General features: G+C 43.9%; 1 protein-coding gene and 1 pseudogene across 1 annotated transcript in view; both read right to left on the bottom strand.

Annotated features, from left to right (window-relative positions):
• Nucleotides 1–13,866, bottom strand: part of Rec114 (REC114 meiotic recombination protein) — an 86,394-nt gene extending 72,528 nt beyond the window's left edge. Inside the window, exon 1 of the mRNA XM_021172887.2 lies at nucleotides 13,711–13,866. Coding sequence (XP_021028546.1) covers nucleotides 13,711–13,866 — 156 coding nt within the window. The remainder of the gene's footprint in view (nucleotides 1–13,710) is intronic.
• Nucleotides 13,867–22,786: 8,920 nt separating this feature from the next.
• The window catches only part of LOC110302348 (piercer of microtubule wall 2 protein pseudogene), a 52,294-nt pseudogene continuing 49,057 nt past the window's right edge, over nucleotides 22,787–26,023 (bottom strand).

Here is a 26,023-nt window from a genome sequence, read left to right on the forward strand (position 1 = left end):
TTGGGCTGTAAACTGCTGCACAGAACCAAGTGAGGCCGAGGCTCAGTGGCACCTGTGATCCCAGCACTGGTTGGGAGGAGGGAAGGAAAGGTGAGCTCCTGGTGCTCACGGGCTAGCACGCCTTGTCAAATCCACAGAGTGCAGGTTCAAAAGAGACCGTCCCCCAAAATAAATAAAGGTAGAGGATACTGAGTTAAGACAATGGGCATAGACCTCTGGCTTCCACTACCACATGTACATGCGCGCACGCGCGCACACACACACACACACGAGAGTTAAAAGAGGTTTTCATGTTCTTTGGTACTTAAAAGAGTCAAGGTTAAGGAAGGAACTTATTATAAAGGGCAATGGCATATGTTTAAGATTTTAATATAAGGCCCAAATTTTACAGAGGAATTCCAATGTCATAACACTTGACATAATCTAAATAGGGATTAGGCTGCCTATTTCTGACTCTTTAGAAATACCTTTAATGACTAATAATTCAGCCTTTTCTAGAATGTCCAAGTTAACACAATGTGGAAAGGTCAAAGAAAATGCTCAATGATCAAGTCATAACAAAAAATACTTTAAGGTGTTGTGAGAACAAGGACTATTTCATTAATATTAAGCCATATGTTGAGAACTGAGTCTGCCCACCCATCACAAGCTTCTGTATGTTACCTAATCCAAGAATAGCTTAAACACCGATTAATAAGGCTCTCTTCATAATATAATGCGTACACGGATACAATCTTCACAAGAGAAATATAAAATAAGTAGGAAAAGTCAAAAGAATTATACAAAAAATATTTTTAAAATTTCAAATATAATTATTCTAAATTATATCTACCTGAAGGATGAAATAAATTACCTTCAGATTTGTGATGAATTAAATTACGTTCCTGATTAAGGGTTTTCTTCTCTGCTTTTAAGATCACTCAAAAGTGTCACAGCTTTGTAGGTTGGTTCAAACTGCTGATTTATACATTATAAAATACAAACGCCATGCAAATATGCTAAATGGGCTGCAACTGCCACCCCACTGGCTGGAGCTAGAGAGTCTCCCAGTCATTTCTACAGATTTCTGGAGTAGAGCAGGCTAAAAAAGCATGGTCCTGCCACATACATAAACTATAAAACAATTGGCTTTGTATTTTACAGAAATACAATTTTAACAATTAAAAAAACCCCACAATTATAGGAACAGTAACTCCAAGACTTTCCCCATGTAGCCCCCAAAGAAATGATATATGTAGGGTGTTTTGTTTTGTTTTTTCTTTATGAGCTCACAAATAAATTAAGTGTACCATGGCATTAGACGTAATTCTGCATCTTTTGCCACATACTCCGAAGAATAAGATTACTGGTCATGAAAGTATCCAAGCTTCTACTAGAGAAAGTACCCAAGGAGCTAAAGGGATCTGCAACCCTATAGTTGGAACAACATGATGAACTAACCAGTACCCCGGAGCTCTTGTCTCTAGCTGCATATGTATCGAAAGATGGCCTAGTCGGCCATCACTGGAAAGAGAGGCCCATTGGACTTGCAAACTTTATATGCCCCAATATAGGGGAATGCCAGGGCCAAAAGAATGGGAATGTGTGGGTAGGGAAGTGGGGGGCGCTATGGGGGACTTTTGGGATAGCATTGGAAATGTAATTGAGGAAAATATGTAATAAAAAATATTAAAAATTAAAAAAAAAGAAAGTATCCAAGCTTCTAAACCCGGCTTTTGGAGTTAACTTAGAATATATCCACTCAAGAGGCTAGAGGATCGGGAATTAAAGTCATCTTTGGCTACCTGGTAGGTTTGAGGCTAATCTGGGCTATACAACCCTAACAACAACAATAACAAAATGAAACACCTTAGAATTTCCTCAGACTGAGCTGGACAACAGTAAGGTGAGCATAAAGCCTGGAGTTCAGAGCCCTGGAACTCACACTAAGTTGAGCATGCATGGTAATATACATCGAATCCCAGGGCACCAGATCGGGAGGCAGGGACTCACCAAAGCAAGCTGGTTAGCCAGACAAGCAGAATTGGCACGCTCCATACTCAGCTAGAGAGCCTGCCTCAGTACAGAAAATGGCAAGTCTTCCTTGATCCCTCCCGGGAACACACAAACATATGAACATAAACCACAAACACATACAAGAAAAATTTGCACAGACTAATAAACGGTCAAAAAAAAAATCAGGTATAGGGTTGCATGCCTGTAATCACAACATTTGGGAAGCTGAGGCAGGAAGATCAGGAGTTAAAGGCCAGCATCTATTATGTAATAATATTTCAAATAATGTAACAAATGCCAACACACCAACTAGACTGCAAAGTGGTCCTTCCCACCGGCACACTTAGGTCTTGGTAACTCTCACATTCTTTCCTGTTGTCTTAGTCAGGGTTTCTAGTCCTGCACAAACATCATGACCAGGAGGCAAGTTAGGACAGAAAGGGTTTATTCAAGCTTACACTTCCACATTGCTGTTCATCACCAAAGGAAGTCAGGACTGGAACTCACACAGCGCAGGAAGCAGGAGTTGATGCCGAGGCCATGGAGGGATGTTACTTACTGGCTTGCTTACCCTGGCTTGCTCAGCTTGCCTTCTTATAGAACCCAAGACCTCCAGTCCAGAGATGGCACCACCCACAATGGGCCCTCCCCCCTTGATCACTAATGCATACAGCTGGCTCTCATGGAGGCATTTCTCAAGGGAGGCTCCTTTCTGCGGTAACCCCAGCCTGTATCACGTTGACACAAAACCAGCCAGCACACCTATCTTCCATGCATCCCCAAAGCCAGAGAAGCACCTAATGCTTCCAGCATCCTAAGTGTTTCTACATGGTGTTAAAGATTTTAGAGCCTCGGCTGTCACTGGGAACTGAGACGTCCCCTGGGTTCCACGTAATCAGGCAGTTGGGTGCAGCTGGCTCGTCCTCTCAGCCTTAGTCACCTCTAACAGAGCCTTCCAGTGTCTGGACACAGAGAGTAGGAAAAAAAAATCCTAAAAGTTGATGAGATTTTAGCATTTGTGGGCCTCACTCTAAACTGTAATGTCCTAAAGCTCCTTAACCACTTAGCCACGGTATTATCACTATATCTGTGCATATAAATTCCACCTTAAGTCATTCCACCTTAAATCATGTTCAAACAAGCCATGTCCTCCATGGAAACTGCTGTACAAAATTAAGCTTTTGTTTCTGAAGAAAGAGAACAGAGTCTGACCCCAAGGTAGAAATATGTATTTATAAACTAGAGTTCTGGGAATAAGCAATGATTCTGTCATAAGGAAAAAAAAAAAAAAACGTTAGAACATCACTTACAAGGTTCTTTTTCAAAATCCGAGGCAATGTATAATGTGCGTAACATAAGATCCAATTAGGTAACAGCCTTGAGTGTGAAACACGTCTGTGTCAGCCGGTGTGGGCTGGTGCACACTACAGGCCCTGACCCGCCTCGTTCACTGCCACCTGTCCATTCTGTTCTCCCACTCCCTCCATCTCACACTGCTTGACCCTTCCTACAGCACCAACAAGTGTGCCAAAGGAAACAGTAAGACCAGTCACCCACCAGCACTGCCCCAAACCAGTCACAAACCAGGCACGTGTCACCTAACACAGTCCATGTGAAACCGGAGTGTATGTGGATAGCACCAACAACTACCACTGTATAAGAGACATTACCCGAGTCAGGTAGTCATAGAGTCAAATCTCAGCCTTACCACTTAGAAGAACAATTTTTGTTTTTTGGACTATAGAATAGAGATACTACTAACCACCTTATGAACTTATGCAGGGCTTGTTAAACTGTGGGTCATAGTCCCATAGCTGAAGATGGAGGTCATGAAAAACCCACCGACAATATAATGTTTCTGCACACCAACAACACGGTGACTCTCAAGTTCTGGCAGCACGTACTCATGTTGCATGATGGGACTTCATTGCAGCCTTATTACTGAACACACAACATGTACACTTTGTCTTCTGCACGTACTTAGACCACACACCAATGAATACCACTTGAAACACCCTGGCTAGGATTTGAGACTACTCTACATTATGAATCGCAGCGTGTTTACTGTACACAAAGCCTCCTGTTCTTACAGAAACACCACAATTTAGTAGTGGGAAATAATTAGTATTTTATTTTTTGCTGTCAGTTCTCAAACTGTAAGTATCAAATCAGTGTACCTCTAGATTATATATAGAATATTTGATTTTTTTAAATTACTGTTTGACTGGAAGGCAGAGGTGAGTGCATCTCTGTGAGTTCAAGACCAGCCTGGTCTACATGGCAAGTTTCCAGAGCAACCAGGACTACATAGAGAGACTGTGGGGTGGTCTGAATGAGAATGGCCTTCATCGGCTCATATTTTGATCCCCAGTTGATTGACTGCTTAGGAAAGATTAGGAGGTGTGGCCTCCTTAGAGGAGGTGTGACCCTGAGTGTGGGCTCTGAGGTTTCAAAAGGTCATACAGACCCAGCCTCTTGCTCTTTCTGCCTCTGTTTTATGGATCAGATGTATGCTCTCAGCTACTGCTCCAGTACCACGCCTGCCTGCCCCCTTGGTTCCCAGCGTGGCAATCATGTGCTAATCCTCTGAAACTGTGAGCAAGGCCCCAATTATTTGCTTTCTTTTATAAGTTACCCTGGTCCTTGTATCTCACCATGGCAACAAAACAAAGAAAGCCTGTGTCAAAAATCCAGAAAAGGAGGAAAATAAACTTGCTGTTTGAGGCCTAGAGAGGTGGCTCAGCTTTAAGAGTACTGGCTGGTCTTACAGAGGACCGAGGATGGAAGGGTACTGGCTGGTCTTACAGAGGACCGAGGATGGAAGGGTACTGGCTGGTCTTACAGAGGACCGAGGATGGAAGGGTACTGGCTGGTCTTACAGAGGACCGAGGATGGAAGGGTACTGGCTGGTCTTACAGAGGACCGAGGATGGAAGGGTACTGGCTGGTCTTACAGAGGACCGAGGATGGAAGGGTACTGGCTGGTCTTACAGAGGACCGAGGATGGAAGGGTACTGGCTGGTCTTACAGAGGACCGAGGATGGAAGGGTACTGGCTGGTCTTACAGAGGACCGAGGATGGAAGGGTACTGGCTGGTCTTACAGAGGACCGAGGATGGGTTCCCAGCACCCACGCAGCATCTCATAACCATCTATAACTCTAGTTCCAGGGGATCTGGTGCCCTTTTGGCCTCCGTGGGCACTGCATTCACATGGTAACATGCATACGTGTAAACACACACGTGCACATCAAATGACAAACAGATCTTTAAAAATTGATGTTTGAGTCGCTGGTTTGGGTTCCATAAAAACTGTTAAGAAAGGCTCACTAATGAATTTTGTCTTGGGATTAGGACAGAATTTCCAGTAAGTTTGGAAATGGCCTTAAACATACTTCTGCCATCCTGTGCTACATATTGGTTTCAAACAGAATTCTCATCACTGATATCATTTGTGATTTATTATTCGGTAATTGTTTGAATTCTATATCTATTTTATATACTTATACATCCAAAGTAGCATAAAATTACTTAGGCACACAGGGTTGGGAGTAGAAAAGGCTTAAGAAGCCGTGCTTATAGAATTTTCAAAGATTAAATGACAGTGCGAGGTCAGATGTCAGCAGAATGCTTGGCTTTCATTCACCATTCAGTAAAACTTTCTGAGACATCAGCCAGATCCCATGCCAGGGTTGGACATGCAGTATTTACGCACTAAGCAACGGTTAGTTTTATTACTTCCACTAATCCATTTTCTGTTGACAAAATGGAATTCCTCAGACTGGCACTTTATAAACAGGCTCATTTAGCTCATGGTTTTGGAGGCTCAGTGTCTAAGATTAAGTAGCTCTCAGTAGGTCTGGAGGCTTCCTTGGCAATATTCTAACACAGAAAGGAAATATGGCTGAGTATATAAGGCACCAGTTACACAGGGTGACGACCTTTAGTTTTTCTGAGATAACCCACGATGTGAGACCACCATTAATCTCTGAGTGTGGTGGTGGTGGCATGGCCTCATCAGCATGCACTTCACCTCCAACACATCAGACACCAGGTTCACCCACCAGCACAACAATCTTTGAGGGGCACATGGAGAACACAGTAGGTCCTTACAAATGCCTTCTGAATTCCAGCCAAGAACTCAGAGATAAGTCTTCAGATTCGGAAGTGGGTGACAAACTGCCAGCTAACCCCAGACATTCATTTTTCCTTTTACATAGTAATAGGACATATGACCATGAGGTATACATCAGTCTTCCATGTGGGTTTAAGCTCTGCCTAGTGTATTATAAGGTAAAGCATCACACGGTGGCTTACAGAAATTCCCTTAGGAAACTACACACGTACACTCTGTCCAGTTCACCCCTTCTTCAGGCTCCTAGAACCCTGGTTCTTTCTCAGATTATCACAGTGTCTTAGTTTCTTTTCCAGTTGCTGTGATAAAACACCTTGAGACAAAAGCAACTTAGTGAAGAACTGTTGATTGTATGTAGCTCATGGTTTACGGGCCCATCACGGCAGGGAAATCACTCAGCTGGTGGTAGTTGGCCATACGACATCCACAGTCAGGGTGCTGAGAACTGTAAACCAAGCTCACTGAATGGTACTGCTCACGTTTAGAGTGGGCCTTCTCACTTCAATTAGCCTCAGGAAGAAAAACCCTTCCCAGGGACACCCAGAGGCTAACCTAATCTAGATAACCCCTCATGAGTATGAGTGTGCCCAGAGGCTTATCTCAAGGACGATTATAGACCCTGTGAAGCTGGCAATATTAACCGTCACCACAGTCATGCAGGGCAGAAGTTTGTTGGAAGGAAGCCTCTATTCCTGACACCGAGCGGCGTCACCCCAGCTCTGGACTTACGGTGAAAATTAAGTTTTCATCTTCTGTCACTCAGAGCTAATATTAATCTTAAGATGTAACCTGACTTTAAGAAAATGGAGGATTCTTGAGAGAAGAATAACTACTTTTTTTTTTTAAAGATTTTAAAATCCTATATCAGAAGCCTGATAAAGCTCTCTCTGAGGGGCTCTGCCAGAGCCTGACAAATACAGAAGTGGATGCTCACAGCCATCCACTGGACTGAGCATAGGGTCCCCAATGAAGGAGACAGAGAAAGGGGTTTGCAGCCCCATAAGAGGAACAGCAATATGAACTAGCCAGTACCCCCAGAGCTCCCAGGGACTAAGCCACCAACCAAAGAGCACACATGGTGGGACTCATGGCTCCAGCTACATATGCATCAATGAGAGGAAAGGCCCTTTGTCCTGAGAAGGCTCTATGCCCCAGTGTGGGGAATGCCAGGGCCAGGAAGTGGGAGTAGGTGGGTTAGTGAGGGGGCAGGGGGAGGATAGGCGGAGGGTGTTTTTATAAATAAAATATCCAATTAAAAAAAGAAATTAAAAAAAGATTTTTATTTATTTAATGTGTGTTAGTACAATGTAGCTGTCTTCAGACACACTAGAACAGGGCATCGGATCCCATTACAGATGGTTGTGAGCCACCATGTGGTTGCTGGGAATTGAACTCAGGATCTCTGGAAGAGGAGTCAGTGCTCTTAACTGCTGAGCCATCTCTCCAGCCCAAAGAATAACACTTGACAATAATTCTCACCTTCAGGAGAAAAGACACCAAGGTAGGAAGCAGCAGATAGCAGAGTAAGATCGGAGCTCTGGAGCCTAGGGTTACACTCTCTGTGTCAACATCTGACAAGCTATTTAACCTGCCAGGTTTCAGCTTCTTGTGAGAAGTACATGGCACACCTCTGACAAAGGCTGCCTGCCTATCTGGAGGAATGTGGACCAGAGGTCTGCTCTCCTCAACACTGGGATATCTAATACAGCCATGGCTGCTGAATGGTGCTTCAGTCAAAAACAAGCCACAGGACCACAGACAAAGGAATGGTTCCATAAGATAGTAACATTTAATGATATGGCTGGTCTAACTATACACCATGATGTTAGTATAGCTACAAAACTGTCTGATGATGTAGTTCTCAGAATTTAACTCTCTCCTTAAGAGTAACATGACTATATTTTAAGACCATGTGAGGCCAGGCATGGGGAACACCCCAGTAATCCCAGCACTGGAGACACTGAAGCAGAAATGCTGAGATCATCCAGCCCCACGTGGTCAAACAAACAACAAAACCACTGAGTGAATCCTGTAGACAGTTCCACAACTTTCCCAGCACCTAGCTTAATGCTAAGGCCCAGGAAACAATTAGTGGAGAGAGGATGACCAGCGAGCTCTCCTGCTAGTGTCCCAAAGAGTTATAAAATATAAGTAGGAAGAAGTTAGAAAAAACACAAATTATAAAGTATCCTACAGATGTCAACGATGTCTCTCATTGCTTGGAGAATTTCCGTAGTAAAGCGCAGGAAAAAAAAACACTCAAGCAGGGTCTGGGGGGGTCTCTCTGTGTCTAAGACATGAAGCTGGATGCCCAAGAAGGTCAGAGAGCCAAGAATACACAGGAGAGAACACCAGAGGAGACACCCAGAGTGAACCCCAGACACTTCCGAAGCCTGTCCTTCAGTGCCACTCTCTGCTCACCACACATGGCTGGAGAAAGAACTACCCCCAAGTCCTTAAGGAAGTGCTGCCTAGACCCACACAGGGCCCTGAGCCTTGCCTATAGCTCAGCAGCCAGAGTGGAAGACATGCCATTTATGGGATGCTGAATAGCATTCTCTTAAGGACTTTCTTCTCAGCATCTGGGGGTGGGAGCTAAATGTTTAAACCAAATGTTTTGCCAGTCTTCACATGGGTTAAAAACACACTTGAAAGGATGCAACTTTTTCCAGTAACTTATCTGGTGGGGGGAGGGCGCCTGGAGGGGGATGAAAATGGCCCCATAGGCTCATAGGAAGTGACACTATTAGGAGGTGTAGCCTTGTTGGAGAGAGTGTGTCACTGAAGGGTGGGGGTGGAGCTTTGAGGTTTCAGAAACTCAAGTCAAGCCTATTGGCTCACTGTCTCTTCAGGCTGCCTGCAGATCCAGATGCAGAACCTGTATGCTGCCATGACAATGATGAGCTAAACTATAAGCCAGCCAATGAGATGTTTCCCTTTATAAGAGTTGCTGTGGTCACGGTGTCTCTTCACAGCAACAGAAACCCTAACTAAGATGGGGGGGGGGGTAGGGAGGGAGCTGGAATATTTATAGGAACACAAGAATTTTCTGGACCCAATCAGTTAAAATTCAGAACAATTAGGATGTACCAAGAACGTATCCAGCACACAAGGGAGAACTGCTATTTTCCCATTTTTCTAAAATAATTTTCTTGAAATTTTACTGAAAATTAAATTGTCCTTAAGACATGAACAAATCATCTTAATCGCTCTCATTTTGTATGCTAATTTGAAAACTGTGGAAATTCTAACATTTCTAAGGCGAACAACACCATAATTAAAAGCACAAGCTCTAGAGACAAGAAAACTGAAGTCCAAATTACTCCTCACTTCTCTTGAAATTCTTAGGAAATTCTTAGACCATCTCTCAGGTTCAGCTGATTCATCCAAAAAATGGATATAGTATTTCCTACACAGGGCTGCTGAAAGACCTCACTCTAAACAGGACGCCAGGCAAAGTGGCATAAGCCTTTGAATCTCAGTGCTTGAGAGACAGGCAGAACTCTGAGTTCAAGGCCAGGCTGGTCTATATACCAAGTTCCAGGCTGTTAGAGTTACACCGTGAGACCCTGTATCAGAAAAAGAAAAAAAAAAGTTGCCATGCCACCACACATTCAGCCAAAACCACTCGGGGTTTCACACATGGCAGGGGACACAGAGACACTAGACATACAAAAGAAAAGCGGCCTCAAGGCTTCCCAACATTGAACTCACATTCAAAGTTCATCTCAAGTACACATTTCATATTCCATTTCTTAATTTCTAAGTAGAGCAATTATTTTAAGGTCCTCCTACAAAATCTAAAAAGATTTCAGGTTCAACCAATTAAGGTATGTCTGAGAAATATTTAAAAGTTGAAAAACGTGGTAAAACTTTAATTTAAAAGCAACCTGCAATTAACATCACCTTTCAAAATTCTCAAATTAACAGAATAAATTATATACAGACATTTAAAGTGGACCAATCTCTTAGTATGATAATTTCTGTCAGACAGGTTGAGCCAATAGACACAAGGAATTAAAATCAAGTTCCAGTTTGTATTTCATCTGCTCATCCACTTAGAGGATGACAGATGGCTGAAATATTAACCCCACTAATAAAAATTTGCATATTCATTTGGAATCTAACTTAGTCATAACTCTATAAATTCATTTTATGAATTGTACTACATAGCTGCTCACTTCATTCAAGGTCACCCAAACCCCTTCTCTCAAAGCTTAGTCCCTAAGCCAATACCAGGGTCACCTGGGAGCTCTCTATGATGACAGAATCCATTTCCCACACCAGTCTGTTTTGACTGAGGAAGAATTTGCATTTTAACAAAATCCCTACAGGACAACAGAGAACACCAAAGCCTGAGTGGCATAGCTATAAACTGGGGTGAGTTTGGGGTTTTATTTTGGCATTTCTGTTTGTTTGTTTGTTCAATCTTACAAAAAGTTTATTTGCTTCCAAATTGTATGACATATCATAACAATTCAGAAACATAACTAGAATCAGTGGGGTTGGACCTCTGTTGACCTTAACTTGGCCTTCCCTCTCAGCTGGGACTTCCAGTCAGAGAAGTCTTGTGTTATTTCTATTTCTCTCTCTCTCTCTCTCTCTCTCTCTCTCTCTCTCTCTCTCTCTGGCTTTTCGAGACAGGAGACAGGATTTCTCTGTATAGCCCTGGCTGTCCTGGAACTCAGAAATCTGCCTGCCTCTGCCTCCTGAGTGCTGGTTTATCTTTCTCTTAAATGGACAGTTCTGTCAATGTGTGGCCACTGTGATTAGCATCTTCTCTGGGGCAAAATATCTACACATATGGAGCCAAGAGAGTAGAGACTCTCCATAATTTCTGGGGGTGGGGGGACTTAAAAAATCAAAATAGGTTTATTGACAGTTGAATTTGAAACATGCCATAGGAGAAAAAAAATCTACCAGAACTACCTTATTATCATAAAGTTCTGCATTTCACCTAACACATAGTTTTATTATAGGGACCAAGCCAAGTGTTTTTTTTTTTTTTTTTTTTTTAAAGAAATTCACATGGGACTTGGAGAATACAGTGTTATTATTACTATTATACAATAGTCACGGTGCCTCTAAAACAGAACGAATCTTACTTCTCTTTCATTTAAAAGGAAAACATGACAGACCTAGGCTGAAGCTGACCACAGCAGGCAGGACGGCTGGGCAGAGATTCAAAGCAAGGTACAAATGTCCAGTTTTCAAAAGCTGTGCAGACACCAACCACATCTCTTGCCACTGTGGCCATGGTGCTGTGTCAAGCATTTGAAAGCCGCTGAAAAGTGCTGTTCCTTACAAGCGATTATGAGGAGCTCTGCAAAGAGAAGGCAACAACTGTAATAATGGTCGGCTTCTTAAAATGGCCAAGATGGCCATGCTCTGGGCTCCAATGTAAGAATTACCTACACGAGTCTGAGCCAGCGCACCCAACACAGAGAAAAGGGTTGAAAAGGATTAAAGAGTGGTTAGGAAAAATTATCAAGGAGCCTCCTGGAGCAGTCTTGGAAGTCAAACGTGTCCTTTAACATCCCTGGCTTTCTATAAAATCCAGTTATAGATCCGCTGGCATTTAACTCCTCTCACTCCAGTTTGCATTTTTGCCCTATATCTTATTTAGGATACAGAGTTCCACAAGAGCACAACAAAGTATTTAATGATTTTTAAAATGGGCCTAAATAGATTGATTTCAAGTTTTAGAGCACCCTTTACGCTAATATTCCAGAATGTTATGAATAATTCACAACGCTCTATTTCTATCCACATTCTCGGCCGGGGCTCTCACAACGGTACGCCTGGCTCAGACTCGTGTTCACCTCAGTTACTTTTCAATCCACATCAGTCTGGCTTCGTCGACACCCTTCCCTCACTCAAACCCCTCTGTCTAATGACCACGGATAACCTTCACACAGCCAAACACAACGGCCACCGTCATTACTTTCCTATACTTGACAGTACCACTCAACAAACTTTAAGCAAGCATTCTCTCTCCCTCTTGAGAGAACTCCCTCTAGCACTAGTGACCCTTCATTCTCCCAGGTACTTTGCAATTCTCTGGCCCTTGTCAATCTGCCAGGTTCTGGCACTTCTAGCTGACGTACAGTTGCTGCACTACCCTGGGACTAGGCCATGCACTCTCCGCTAACCTCATGACTGTATCACCTCCCCGAGGCTGACTCATGCCTTCACACCTCCAGCCCAGACCGGCTGAATCCGGAACATTTCCACTCAGCTGAGTACAACCGGCATTTCCTCACACATGTTAAACTCGACACAAGCGAATCTGACGTCTCTGATCTGTTTTCCCTCCACTGCACCCTGTTTCCCTTCAGTTGCTTCTGCCAGAAAGTGAATGGCTCTGCCCTTGCCTCTCACATTCCATCAATCACCAAGCCCTTTCATTTCTATCCTCCACATTATACGTCCCATTCCCCATCTCCAGTGTCACCTCCCAACAGGCCCAAGGCGTCATTATCTTCTGTCTTCCCGAACTCACTGATACTGTCCTCTAATTCCATCTACAAAGACAGAGTGATTTATCAAAGAAGAGAATGATTAGAACCTTTCCTATGGCTTTCCCTATAGGCTTCTAAAATAATATTCACAAGACACCCATCTTCCTGTCCAGACATCCTCACCAATTACCATCACTCCCTGGGTTCCCTAAGCAACCTTTTGGTTTCTCTCTCTATCAGACCTGCTAAGGTTTTCTCAGGTTTGGAGCCTTTCACATGTTACACCTTCATTTCTCTATTTTATCTTACCCACAGCTATCCAAGAACATATTAAAAACTACAGAGGACATGTACACATGTCCTATGAAGTAAGATCATTATTTTACACCTGTTTTGTCTCTATCACAATTATTTAAACATAACATTAAGATAGCATTTCTATTTTTTTTTACAATAAATAAGGCTCAGAAAAGCTAAGTAGCTTAACCAAGAACATGGAAATCCATCATCAGTGCTAGATTTCAGGGGCTGGCAGTGTTGCTCAGTGGTAAAACACATGCTTAGCACACAAGGAGGCCTCGGTCCAAACCTTGTACCAAAATAAAAACAGGCAGAATTCAACTTTAGTCTTGTGTAGGTGCTTGACTAGCAAAGAGCATGACAATTTAGCTGTGAATGATTTAATTATCCGTGCTACAATTTACATGGTTATCTGGGTAAATACTATGCCCTCAGAGAGTGGGTCGAAGGACATAGCTCTGGGATAGGGCACTTAGATCCCCAGTACCATAAGAAAGCAAACAAACCATTCATAACAGCACAGACCACTTGGACCTTGCTTCATGGGAAATCATCTCTAGCATACTGAACTGTGTCTAGCATGCAATCCATGTTCAATCAATATCTGTTGAATATACGAGTGTTTATCTTACCCTTGGATAATTATTTTGAAAACGAAATGAGTTACAACGATACCTCCTACTCCTACTCAGACACAAAGTTCCTGGGTTAGAAGTCATTCCCTCCAGTCCTCGCACAGGCCCTATGTGGCTGCTGGACAGGGTCTGCCCCCCTTCCCTGGGGATCTGGCAGCTGCCCATCCTTCCTGCCCTCAGGTCTCACCTTCCATGTGGGCGAGCCCACTGCAGCAGCTTCCGAGCTAGGTCCAGGGGACTCCCCATTGTCCAAGAGCATGAAGCGACCATAGCGCTTCAGAGACCACTGGGAGACTTCGCCTGGAAGCCCGAGGCCGGAGGCCACATTTCCCGCCTCAGACATGCCTGTCAAAGGTCCTGGAAAGCCCGCCTCCACGTGATAGCTGACGACAATCAGCCAGCCAATCAGGAAGCACGGCGCTAAAGCTCACGCTTCTCCAAAAAACGGAAGCAGAGGATGCCACTACGGAAGTGTAGTCTTCGCTGGTTTTAGGTTTTGTTTTTGTTTGGTTTGTTTGTTTGTTTTGTTTTGTTTTTAATGGTGGGCGTCCAAGAGAAATTGTCTCCACTCTGCTTGCAAGTGAGGCTATTATGCCTACAATTTGGAAGATTTCAGCACCATCGTGGGAGCCTTCACATTCTCTCAAGGCAGCCCACACAAGCGTTCATCAGCCTGAGCCTTGAGAGATTTCTCAAACTGGCCAACTTCCTCATAACCACTAAACCCTGGGACTAGACCGGCTCTCTAGGTGTCTCTGTCCTCACAGCAGTCTCACAGATGATGGCATCTCTTCACATCCTACCTCAAATCCAGCACAACGTAAAGGGCAATTCTGGAACCATGACAATCTGCTCATCAACCGTACCCCAGAACATTCTCCTTCCTTTTTTTTCACCAGAAGAGAGGCACAGATGGGTAGGGGGTGGCCAAGCAGCTGAGAATGTGCCCCCATCAAACAGCAAGCAGATGACATTTCTGCGTGATTTATAGCCAGCAAAAAATTTCCACAGCTGTAATTTCATTTGTCCTCCCAACAACCTTGTGGCAAGTTAAAGAAGCACACATCCCAGAACTGATGGTGGCAAAATAAATTCTGGAGAGCAGATGTGGTTTATCAATGGACACAGCCTGTGAATGGCAGAGCACAAATACAACTGTGGACTCCACAGTCTCTTCATCTGTCAGCCCCACTTACAAAGAATCTGGTATTTATACAATCTGTGTCAGATCAGAACAATGCACACAGAGGATGGAGGCTGTGTTAACCAAACACAGGAAGTAAAAAGAAATAGAAAATTTTAAAGTTTTTAAAATTGAAGTTTATTTATTTATTACGTTTTGAGACAAGGCCTCATTTTGTAGCCTAGGCGGATCTGAAACTTGAGTCTGCCTTGGCCTCCTGAATATTGGGATTGTAGCCAAGAGCCATCAAACCTGGCTCAATGGAAACAGTTTATAGACTACACAGTTAATGTTTAGAGAATGTTTGGGAGAGTGGTAATAATTGTACACTACAAAGCATCAACTCTCTGTAATGTGCAAAGAAAAAAAAAACTATGCTAGTTGGGGCTGGAGAGATGGCTCAGTGGTCAAGGGCACTGGCTGCTCTTCCACAGGTCCTGAGTTCAATTCCCAGCACTGACATGACGGTTCACAACCATCTCTAAAGGGATCTGATGCCCTCTTCTGGCATGTAGGTGGACATGCAACAGAACACTCATACACAAAGTAAATAAGTTTAAAAAAAAACAAAAAAACAAAAGCAAACTATACTAGTCAGCAACTGATTACAGAAATGGTTACCTATTATTTTCAGATGCACATCTAGCCTCTGGGACCTAGTAAGGAAGATGAAGCATGGTGCAAACACACTCATTTGTCTAAGGTTACATGCCCAGTGGACAGCAGAGCCATGGAAGAACTGTGCGCTTTCCAAAGGAAAGATGAGGAGACTGGCATCCCGTCGTGTAGAGTGTGACAGGGCTTGAGGACCAGAGATAGAGAGGTGGCAGTATAGGTGCTAGGAAGTAAAGCCCTGTTTTAAAGAAGAGGGGAGTTGGGGCAAAAGAGCACATGAAGGAGTGTGGATTGTACTTGGCAGGCAGTGAAGAATGTGGAAATTTGCGTCAGCAACTGACATCCGTAGTGGTGGTCCAGGCAGGTAAATCTCTGCAAGGCAAATAAGATAAATTGGATTAAAAGCAAGGGGAAATTGTTATATACCAGTCTTGTTCATCCAGGAAAGCTTACAGAAAGGATCGGGTTTTAGAAACTGCTTCTGCTGGCCCTTAAATGACACAGCAGTACTGTGCTTAGTGTGGTAGTAAATAGTTAAAAGCTTGGTTTGAATCCCAGGTCTATGGCTTGCCGGCTGTGTGACCTTGGGGAAATCACTCAACCTCTCTGTAAAATAGGGTCATTAAACATTTCAGGACCATGACAAGATGAAATAAGAGCTTATGGGAGGAAACACTTGGTAAATTGTAAAGTGGGATGTGTGTTGATCCTTTCTGTCCAGGTTTAAAGTGACTTTTCATGGGCCTGTTACAGGAAGGGAGCGTGGGAACAGAAGCCTGACATTGGGTCTCAGGGGCACTCACCTCCCAGGTCCAGGGCTGCAGCTGCTGTCAGACACCCTTCACAGGAACAGATGGGGCTCACAGTTGGGACCCTGTCAGTGTCCAAGGACACCCAGAGTCCTGCTGAGTTCCCACCTGCAAACTCCCTTCCTAGACAATACACCTGCATCCAGCTTCTGGGCCACCCGCATCTGCTAAGAGCAGGTCAGGCCTGCAGAGGGAGATGTATGATAAAGCCACAGCCCAATGCCTGGGAGCTTGCACAAACTTACAGTATTAATGAGAGTCACCGGAGCAACCTGGAGACCCAGCACTGTGGAAGGTGCTTGAGATATGGTAGAGAGTAAAACTCAGTAGGTTTTTACCTTCTTCTAAGGCTTGCACGCGTGGGGGTTGGGAGGAGGGGGTCAGAATACTGAGCAAACCATTACATCTTTTTAACAGCCAAAGTGTCTTTTTTGTTTTTTTGTTTTTTTTTTTTTAAAGATACAAGTCAAATGTTTATTAAATATTATGCAACAAAAAAGCACAGATCTCTGATGTTTAGATAAGTTTGTGTTTTGTGTTGGTTTTATTTTCGAGATGGGGATTTTACTATGTAACCCTGCCTGTTTTGGAACTGACTACGAGTCCTTATGTAGACTGGACCAGCCCCAAACTCTCTCAGCTCCACCTGTCTCTATTTCCTGGGTTCTGGGATTAAAGGTGTGCACCGGCACACCTAGCCAATTAGGTGAGTCTTACTACCTGTATAATTCATGCAACTACCCAAAACCAGATATGAAACATTTTTTGAAACTCTTAAATTTCTTTCTCTTCCCAGTTATTGTCCACCTCACAAAACCAAACAGCTAGCCTGGTCTAAGTTTGATCACTGCAGCTCTGCCTTCCTCTCCCAGGACTTCACACACGTGAACATGTACATTATACGTCCATTACATCTACTATTTTTTTTTCCTTTTTGAGTCAGAAACTCATGTAGCTCAGGCTAATCTCTACCAAAGATGACCTTCAACTCCTGACTCTACTGCCCCCAACTCCCAGGGTGGTATTACAGACATCCACTGCCAAGCCCCTAGCTTATATCTGCTTCTTTTGTTCTGTGTAATTTCATTTCTGGGCTCTATCAATATTTTTTTTAGTACCAAATAACATTCTATTGTATAGCTAGGTCACAGTTTGCTTTTTAAAAATTATCCCAGTGCTGTGGGGATGGACGCCAGGACCTTGTGCATGCTGAGAAGTATCTACCACAGACCTTCAAGCTCAGCCCACACTCCGTTTATTGTTCACCATTTGGGTTATTTTCCAGCAGGCGTTTTGTTTTCAGTTGTTATGAATATTCTCATACAAACCTTTCTTATAGTAGTAAATACTGCCATGAGCCTAGCTGTCTCTGAAGATAAAGTAAGGGTTACTGAAGAAGATAGCTGACCTCAACTTCAAACCCCGATACACATGCACCCCACAGAAGTATGCCCCCACCACACACAGAAACCCATACATATGCTCAATATACAACTCCCACACATGTGTGCCTACACACATGTATATGCAGAAAAGATTTATATCCCACGTAAGATAGAGATAAAAGCCCAGCTCATCTTTGGGAAGATCACGTGCCCACACTAGAGAGTTCTGACCCTGAGACAGGAGGACAAAGGAAGGCATAAGGAGCAACTGACAGCACACCCTGTTCATTGTGAACAAGACAGGATTTTCCTTCTACTGTTAGAAGGTAATATGTTATTGATTATGTCCCAAGAATCTATTTGTCTCTTATCCTCCTCACCCCTCTGGTGGGATAATGCTGAGATTCCTGTAATACCCCGTCTCCCAGCATTCCCTAGTGGAATGCAGCTCTAGTTGGTAATGATTCCTTTATGGCTAACTCCCTTCTCCCTCCCTCTCAGTGTTTTCTGGGATCACCTCGCAAATGAACTATTTGGACTTGAGTCTGTCCCAGGTTCTGCTTCTCAAGCACACTGAGATGGTAACAAACAGGAATGAGAGCTTCGGATTTAGTTTTAATACAGTTGCAGACAAGCAGATGGTGAAAGAGGAGTTAGGGAAGGAAAAAACCGTTCTCAGAGCTGCAGGACCTCCCATGTGTAACTGCTGCCTCCACGACAGAATTGGTGACCCATACTACTGAATGACAGGTGACTGTGAGCTAATGAATCACCCTATTGCATAAACTCATGGATGGGGAGATGTAATAAAAAAAAATCTGCCCCCCTCTCAGACAAGGCACCAGTGACAGACCAAAGTTTGAGCTGGTAAGCGTATGACTTCATTATGCTTTCTTGTAGATCATGGGTAAAGGGACATCCATAGAAATGTGAGTGATCCCAAAGCAGCCACATCAGGGTGGAAAGTCTCACCCGGTGATAGATGACAACTTCCCCATGGCTACAGAGATGGAGCCCTCCCTCCAGTTGCCTTTCCATAGTCTCTACACTCTAGCATCCCCACACTTCTATACCATGGGAACAAATGCAACCGGGGCAGAATTACATTACAGCAGCAAGCTGGGAGGTGCCGCAGGGAGGGATTGAGATAGTAGGTGAGGGTCTAACATCCTTCCTGCTCCTCCTTTCATGAGGGGATCTCCACAATCTACCAGGCCCCTTTCCAGGACTGCTTGTAGAATGTCACAGCTGCTCTGACAAAGATAATGGCTAATTTGCTTAGGACACTAGCTCTCTACAGCAGGCCCTCTTCTGAGATGGTTATTAGACAGAAAAATTAAAGCCCAGAAATTGGAAGAAAAAGATTTATTTCACTAAATATCATTTTAATTCTTTTTATGTGTAACTATTTTGCAGGTGACATGAGACATAGAGAAGTGAGCGAGGCTTGGTGGAGGGCTTGCCTAATATGTTCAAAGCACTGGGTTGAATTCCCTATTCCCCCCAAAAAACTGACTGGACATGGTGGCACATGCTGTAATTTCAGCACTCAGGAGATAGAGGCAGGAGGATCAGATCTTCAAGGTTATATTTGATTATATAGTGAATTTGAAGCCAGCCTAGACTACATAAGACCTTCCGGAAAGAAGGAAGGAAGGAAGGGAGGAAGGGAGGAAGGAAGGAGGGGAGGAGGGGAGGAGGGGAGGCAGGGAGGAAGGGAGGCAGGGAGGAAGGGAGGAAGGGAGGAAGGAAAGAAGGGAGGAAGGAAGAAAGGAAGTAGTTGAGAATCTGGCATGTCCTTTTCAAAACAGACTAGGAACTCTAGGCATCCCTTCTCCCGAGGATACTAAGTCCGCTAAGAAAATGATGGCTTCAGTGTCCTCACGTCCTTTGCATTGCAGGATGACAAAGACATCTGCACCTCTGCTCTGCCTGCTGGGTTCCTTGGCTACAGCACACAGGGTATTTGAGAAACGTAGAGCATTGGTCTGTAGCAGCAGGGTGGGGTTGGGGGTTCCCATAAAACCCTGTTCTCATCACAATAGCCAATGATCTGTCTCCATAATGTCAGACCCCAGGTGGCTGCGTGCAGAGGGGTGTTCCCTTGGAACTTCGCGCTCACAGCTAGAAAGCAATTGTGTTCGTTCCTACTCTACCCTTCACCTACAAGGACCAGCTGTCCTACTGCAGGAAATTGAAGGGACTTCAGGGTGGCACAGACAGCTCCAACTTGTTTGCAGGCTGCAGCTCATCAGCACAACATGAAAAGAAATTAGCACTGACTTTGCCCATTCATTAAAAGTCCCTAGAATAACAGGCTAGTTAGAAACGTGCTCACTGACTCGTACATTTGGAAGTACGCTTTGCAAAGCCTTGTTAGAACCAGAGAGAGGAAATAAAATGAAGCCGGACAGAAAGACTACACAGACTCAAAACCACCATAGAAGGAATTGGAATCAGAAGAACCTGGAAATCAGAAAACCTGGCACGGTCTCAACTTGGTGAAGGGCTACAGATATTAATATGGAAGAAATGGATGATTTAAATCACCTTGACTGTGCAAAGGGCTAACCTGGGGAAAATGGCTAACACTCTTCCTATCCTAATATCCGGATGTAACAGAGCAAACAGGAAAGTGGAAATTTAACATCTGAAAAATCTTCCCCGGTAGCTGTTCTATCTGGGATGTTTCTAACTGTGTCACCTACACTGTCAAATACTGGAGCAGAGTGAATAGACCCCTCTAGAACTCTAGTCCAGTTTGATACACTGCCTGTTTTCAGCCTTGCTCCGTCCCAGGAGAAATTTTACCCAGCTCTGTAGTAGACTGGGGCGGTTAAGATTTGCAATTCACACCTCAGAAAGATGAACACACCCTGAAGAAAAAGGCTCTGTGTTGGACAGTGACTCAGCATTCTGAGCTTTGTTGCTGTTGAGATAATTTGAATAATTTCACCTGCAGCACTGAAGGCACACCTCCAGCAGAAGTTAAGCAAGGACCAGGAGAAGCTGGCAGGTCAGGTTTAGGGCGACCACTGGGGATGATCAGGGATACTTGTGCTGTTTGCCTGCACGAAACACTTTGTCTTTGAGGGCATCCCAATGTACTATTAGAATGAAAATCCTCTCTTTCAGGAAAATTCTTTATATATTAAATTATATGTTATTTGTTAATGCGCATATGTGCCACAGAGTGCATTTGGAGGTCAGAGGACAGTTTTGCCTGGTACATTATAATTGCAATTTTGAAAATAATGATCCTCATGCTGTATACATTTTACCACAAGACATAAAAGTCCACCCTTCTGCGCCCTGTGTTCACAGGGCCTCTGCTGCCACACTGGGGGTGCATCGTCCTAGAGCTTACAGGACCCAGGGTTTGCTGCTCATGTAGCTCAGCCTGTCCTCACTCAGCCCTGAGTGTGTGACTTCTGGAAACAGTCACACTAGACAGCAGGTAGGCAGCACCTTGTAATCCCCTTCAAGGAGATTACAGTCCCCTAGGAAGGTCAGACAGAGGACTTTACCTCCATTTTGTAAGCATATGTCTGTTTTACAATATGCTTTCTGCTATGTTTGGGGGGCTGGTTTTTGTTGTTGTTGTTGTTTGTTTGTTTGTTTTTGGATTAAGAATTCACTTTTAAAACAAACCCTGTGCATGGAACTTCACATGCTTTAACTACAGGAATATGGTGTATCTTTACAGGAAAAAAATATGTATGCTGGTTAAACTTCATTCAGGTAAGTTCAAGTGAATAAAAATGTTATTAAACAAAAATGTAGTTAAACAGAAATACACATGAAACAGGATCATATAGTAGCTGGTTGGTGACCTGGACTTGTGACAGGCTAACCCTGCATCTCCCTGAGGAACAGCAGCTTGGCGTCCGTTCACCGAGCCAGTACATGTGGTGAGGATACAGAGCAGACCCCCACAAACAGTGACGATCAATCAGCTCTCCATAGCACTTTCACTTAGTGTGTATTATTATGTGGCCACAAAAAAAGTTGTGCATTTGAGACTTGGGGAGAATGACTCAGTCAGTAAAGTACTGGCCTTGCAAGCCCAGGGACCTATGTTGAAACACCAGCATCCACTTACAATGCTGTGCACGGTGACATGGGCCTTGTGACAGATCTGAGCCAATGCTTTGTATCAAGACAGCACATAAAAATATGGGGAGCTGGGGACATGGTTCAGACAGAAAAGTATTTGCTATGCAAGTACTTAGAAGCTGAATTTAGATGCCCAACATACACATTCAAACAAACCAAAGCAGCAGCAGCAGCAATAACAACAACAACAACAAACAAAACCCTCTAGGTTCAGAAGCCTTGTATCTTTAATATCAATGTTGGGAAGGCAGAGACAAAAGGATCCCATTGGCCAGTCTGACTTACTTGGTGAACTTCAACCCAATGAGAGACCATCTCAAGTGACAGTAAATGGCACTCCTTAGGATGACACCCAAGTTATCCTTCAGCCTCTGTACTCATGGGCACAGGAAAACACACACATCATGCACACACACGCACACACACACACACACACACACACAGATACAAATAAGAGAAAAATACAAAATGTTTTTAAAACACATGTATAGACTTTTCTATAAACAATATAGTAACAGCAGTATTTACATAACCTCTTCATTGCATTAGGGTTATAAGTAACCCAGAGATGGCTCAAAGCATAGGCCAGGCTTTGCAGCTGCCAAAGCTTCAGCAGTCTAGATAAGGTGCTGAGCTTCCACAGAGCTGGCATCTCAGGGGTCCTGGCTGCGCTCCTCAGTGGGGAACAGGATGACTGCAATCCTGCAGGAAAGACCCTGTTTTGACCTTTGCTTCAGGAAATATAAGCGGAAAAAGAAAAAAGGTTCTCTAAGTCTCACTATTACAGAAGGGAAAAGTGGGGGGTGGGGGGGAACCACAAAGCACAAAACCCCGCTGCTTTTATTCTTTTACTTAGGTTTCCTTAAGCTGTTGCCCATCCCGCCCTGCGTATGAATCAGGGAGAGGGGCTGGGTCGCGTGTGCTAACTTTTTTTTTTTTAAGTTTCTCTCTTTTTTTTTAATTGGATATTTTCTTTATTTACATTTCTCTTTTTATTTCAGTTAATTTTTTTATTTCTTAAAAGTATTTCTATAACATGAATTTGTATCTTTTTTTATTAAAAGTTATTACATTTCAAATGTTCAAAATACTCTAGACTTAGAAACTTACACTCCCCCAGGACATTGTCTCTTTAATTGTCAGAAGGATGTATTTTCATAGTGTGTGTTGATAATTAGGAGAACTGATGGTTCTGGTTCAGTCAGGGCCAACATTTAGGCTGTTGTTTTGATAAAAGCCAGTTGCTCTGAGGTAAATGCTTGCTCTGTGGCTGGTACTTACAGGGACAAAAGAAGGGCCTGGGCAAGAAGGCCCCGTACTGGCTGGCATTGGTTTTGTACATAATCATCTGGGGTTTGGACAGTGAGGTGGCTGTGTGCAATGTCTTGGGATCCAACATACAGGAAAACACAGGGTTCCCAGGGTTCACACACAGAGCCGGTGGTTCAGGTCTCATTTCTGCATCTGAAGTCAACGAAGTTTTCTTATCAGGCTGAAGATGTGGCTTAGTTGGTAGCATGCTTGCCTAACATATATAGGCCCTGGGGTCTATTTCCAGCACTGCATGAACTGGGCATGATGGCTCATACCAGAAATCACACAGAGGATCAGAAGGGTCATCTCAGGGAGACAGGCCATCATGGCAGACAGGAAGCCCAAGTCGCAGTCTGTCTCTCTCACATCTTAATCTTTTCGGCAAAAGCAACTCTTTGCTGATAGCGAGAAGTCTGGCGAAGGCATAGGACCCAGTCTTCTTTATGGAAAGCAGTAGCAAGAATGATACCAGAACTACAATTTCTGAGGAGCAAGAGGGTGGGTGGAAACCCTCAGTCTTCCAGTCCTTTATTTACATTTCAAATGTTATCCCCTTTCCTGACTTCCCCTCCAAAAAACACTCTCTCCCTATCCCCCTCCCCACTCCCCCTGCTCACCAACTCACTCACTCCCCACTTCCTGGTCCTGCCCCACAGTGGGGCATAGAGCCTTCATAGGACAAAAGGCCTCTCTTCCCATTGATGTCTGACTAGGCCATCCTCTGCTGCATATGCAGCTGGAGCCATGAGTCCCTCCATGTGTGCACTTTGGTTGGCGGTTTAGTCCCTGGGAGCTCTGGGGGTACTGGTTAGTTCAAATTGTTGTTCCTCTTATGAGGCTGCACACCCCTTCAGCTCCTTGGGTCCTTCTTTTAGCTCCTCCATTGGGGACCCTATGGATGGCTGTGAGCATCCACTTCTGTATTTGTCAGGCACTGGTGTGCTAACTTTTTAATCTCACTTGAAATTGCCAAGTTACCTTCCCATATAAGTAACACTGCATAACACTTGTCCACAGTGTAGATAGAAAACTCCAGGTCTGACCTGTGGTGGTTTGAATGAGAATGGTCCCATAGGCTCATATTTAAATGCTTAGTCACCAGTTAGCAGAACTGTCTGGGAAGGATTTGGAGGCGTGGCCTTGTTGGAGGTGTGTCACTAGGATTGGTCTTTGAGGTTTCAAAAGCTCACCTCAGGGCCCAGTCTCTCCCCAACCTCTCTCTGTCTCTCACTGTGTCTCCATCTCTCTCCTCTCTGCCTACTGCCTGCAGATCAGCATGTGAGCTCTCAGAAACTGCTCCTGGGCCATGCCTGTGTGTTTCCTGCCGTGATGACCGTGGACTAACCTCCTAAAACTGCAAACAAGCCACAATAAAATACTTTCTTTTATTTATGAGTTACCTTGGTCAGATCCCTTCACAGCAACAAAACAGTAACTAAAAAGGGCCCATTATTATTTTTGACATGCATTCCTTTAATTATCATCTCAGTTAATCATCGCATTATAGGAGCATCCTTTTGTGTGTCATGCTCATCACCACCCCCACCTCCACCCCATCCCCCCACTCCCACTCCCACCCCTTCCCTCCACCGAGTGAATGGCTTATTTATCCCTTTCATTCACTTTCTATTGGTTCCATGTTTTTGTTATTTGCTTATAGCACGTTTTCATACATTCTGGATGCTATTTAAGCACCTATTAATTATGTTACAAATATTGTCACTTTCCCCAGTGTTTTGTTTTCTCATGATACTCAGATTTTTCAAATGGCTTTTATTTCTTTGACAACTGCATACATGTTAACACTATCTTGATGCTATCCACTCCCAACCCTCTCCTCCCACCACTCCAGACACACTTCCCATGCCCTGTCTCCACCTTCATGCTTCTTTCTTCATTTTAACCCACTCAGTCCAAAGACTGTCCCTGTTCACAGGTCCTGCTGGCTCGCCATTTTGTGGGCAAGCATGGCTGCGGTGAATTCATGAGGGGAACAATTGCGTCAAGTCCTGCAGACAGCATTTCCCAGCACACCTCCCATCCTCCGACCCTCACAGTCTTCTCAGATATCTTTCATTGTTAATGCAGTCAGACCTCTTCTGTTTATGTCATTTTTTGGATGTGTGCATATGGGAGGGAGGGGTGTGTGTGTGTGTGTGTGTGTGTGTGTGTGCGTGCTTGTGAGAGGGTGCACAGAGGCCAGAGGAAGGCTCTGGGTGTTTTCTTCTATCAGTCTTCACTGTGTTTTTTTGAGGCCAGGTCTCTTAATGAACTTGGAGCTCACAGTTTTTGGCTAAGCTGGTAACCGGCATGCTCCAGAAATCCTCTCTCCAGCTCAGTGCCCAGGTCCCAGGGACGAATGTTATCATGCCTAGCCTATCACATGGGTGCTGGCTAGCTGAACTCTGATCCTCTTGCTTGTACAGAAAGCTCTTAACTGCTGAGACATCTCTCCATCCCCATGATTTTTTTTAATATCTTAAATTTTGACTATTTTCATTTTTCATAGCCTTTCATTTCAGTTTTACATTTAAGTCTTTGTTACATTTGGAATTTATTTCCAAACATGGCACGAGACAGAACTATTTTCCAGCTAGCAAGCATTGAAAAGGAGCTTTTCTTTGCATTAAAAAAGAAAGCTTCTCTGGCAACATTTTAGCATTTTCCTTAATTATATTTTTCAGTCCTTAAAATGGCAAAATGGTAGAAAAAGAACGGAAAAAAAAGCCAGGATGGTAGAGGAATTTCACATTTCATCCAAATGTAAAGACCTTATTTGGGCAAAGCAATCATACAAAAAGCACTTTGAAAAGTTTGCCATGGGTCTCAGCTGTCCACAGGTGGCACATTAGTGAGTGTTTTTGGATTCCCCCATTTCCATTAGTGGGTTGAAATAGGCTCTGGGAAATTGCCAAAACTGCTAAAACGGAAAATAAATAGCTTCAGTCTGAGCCAAACACAATGGGAAAAGAAGGTTTGTTGTAACACAACTACATTTCCAATTCCAAGTTACAGCCTGGGGATGCTCTGTTGCTCTGGATGAAGGAGCTACTCTACACCCTGAGTCCCTGGGCTGTT

This window comes from Mus caroli, unplaced genomic scaffold, assembly GCF_978045245.1.
Source record: "Mus caroli unplaced genomic scaffold, Mus_caroli_1 scaffold_11, whole genome shotgun sequence".
Lineage (NCBI taxonomy): Eukaryota > Metazoa > Chordata > Mammalia > Rodentia > Muridae > Mus > Mus caroli.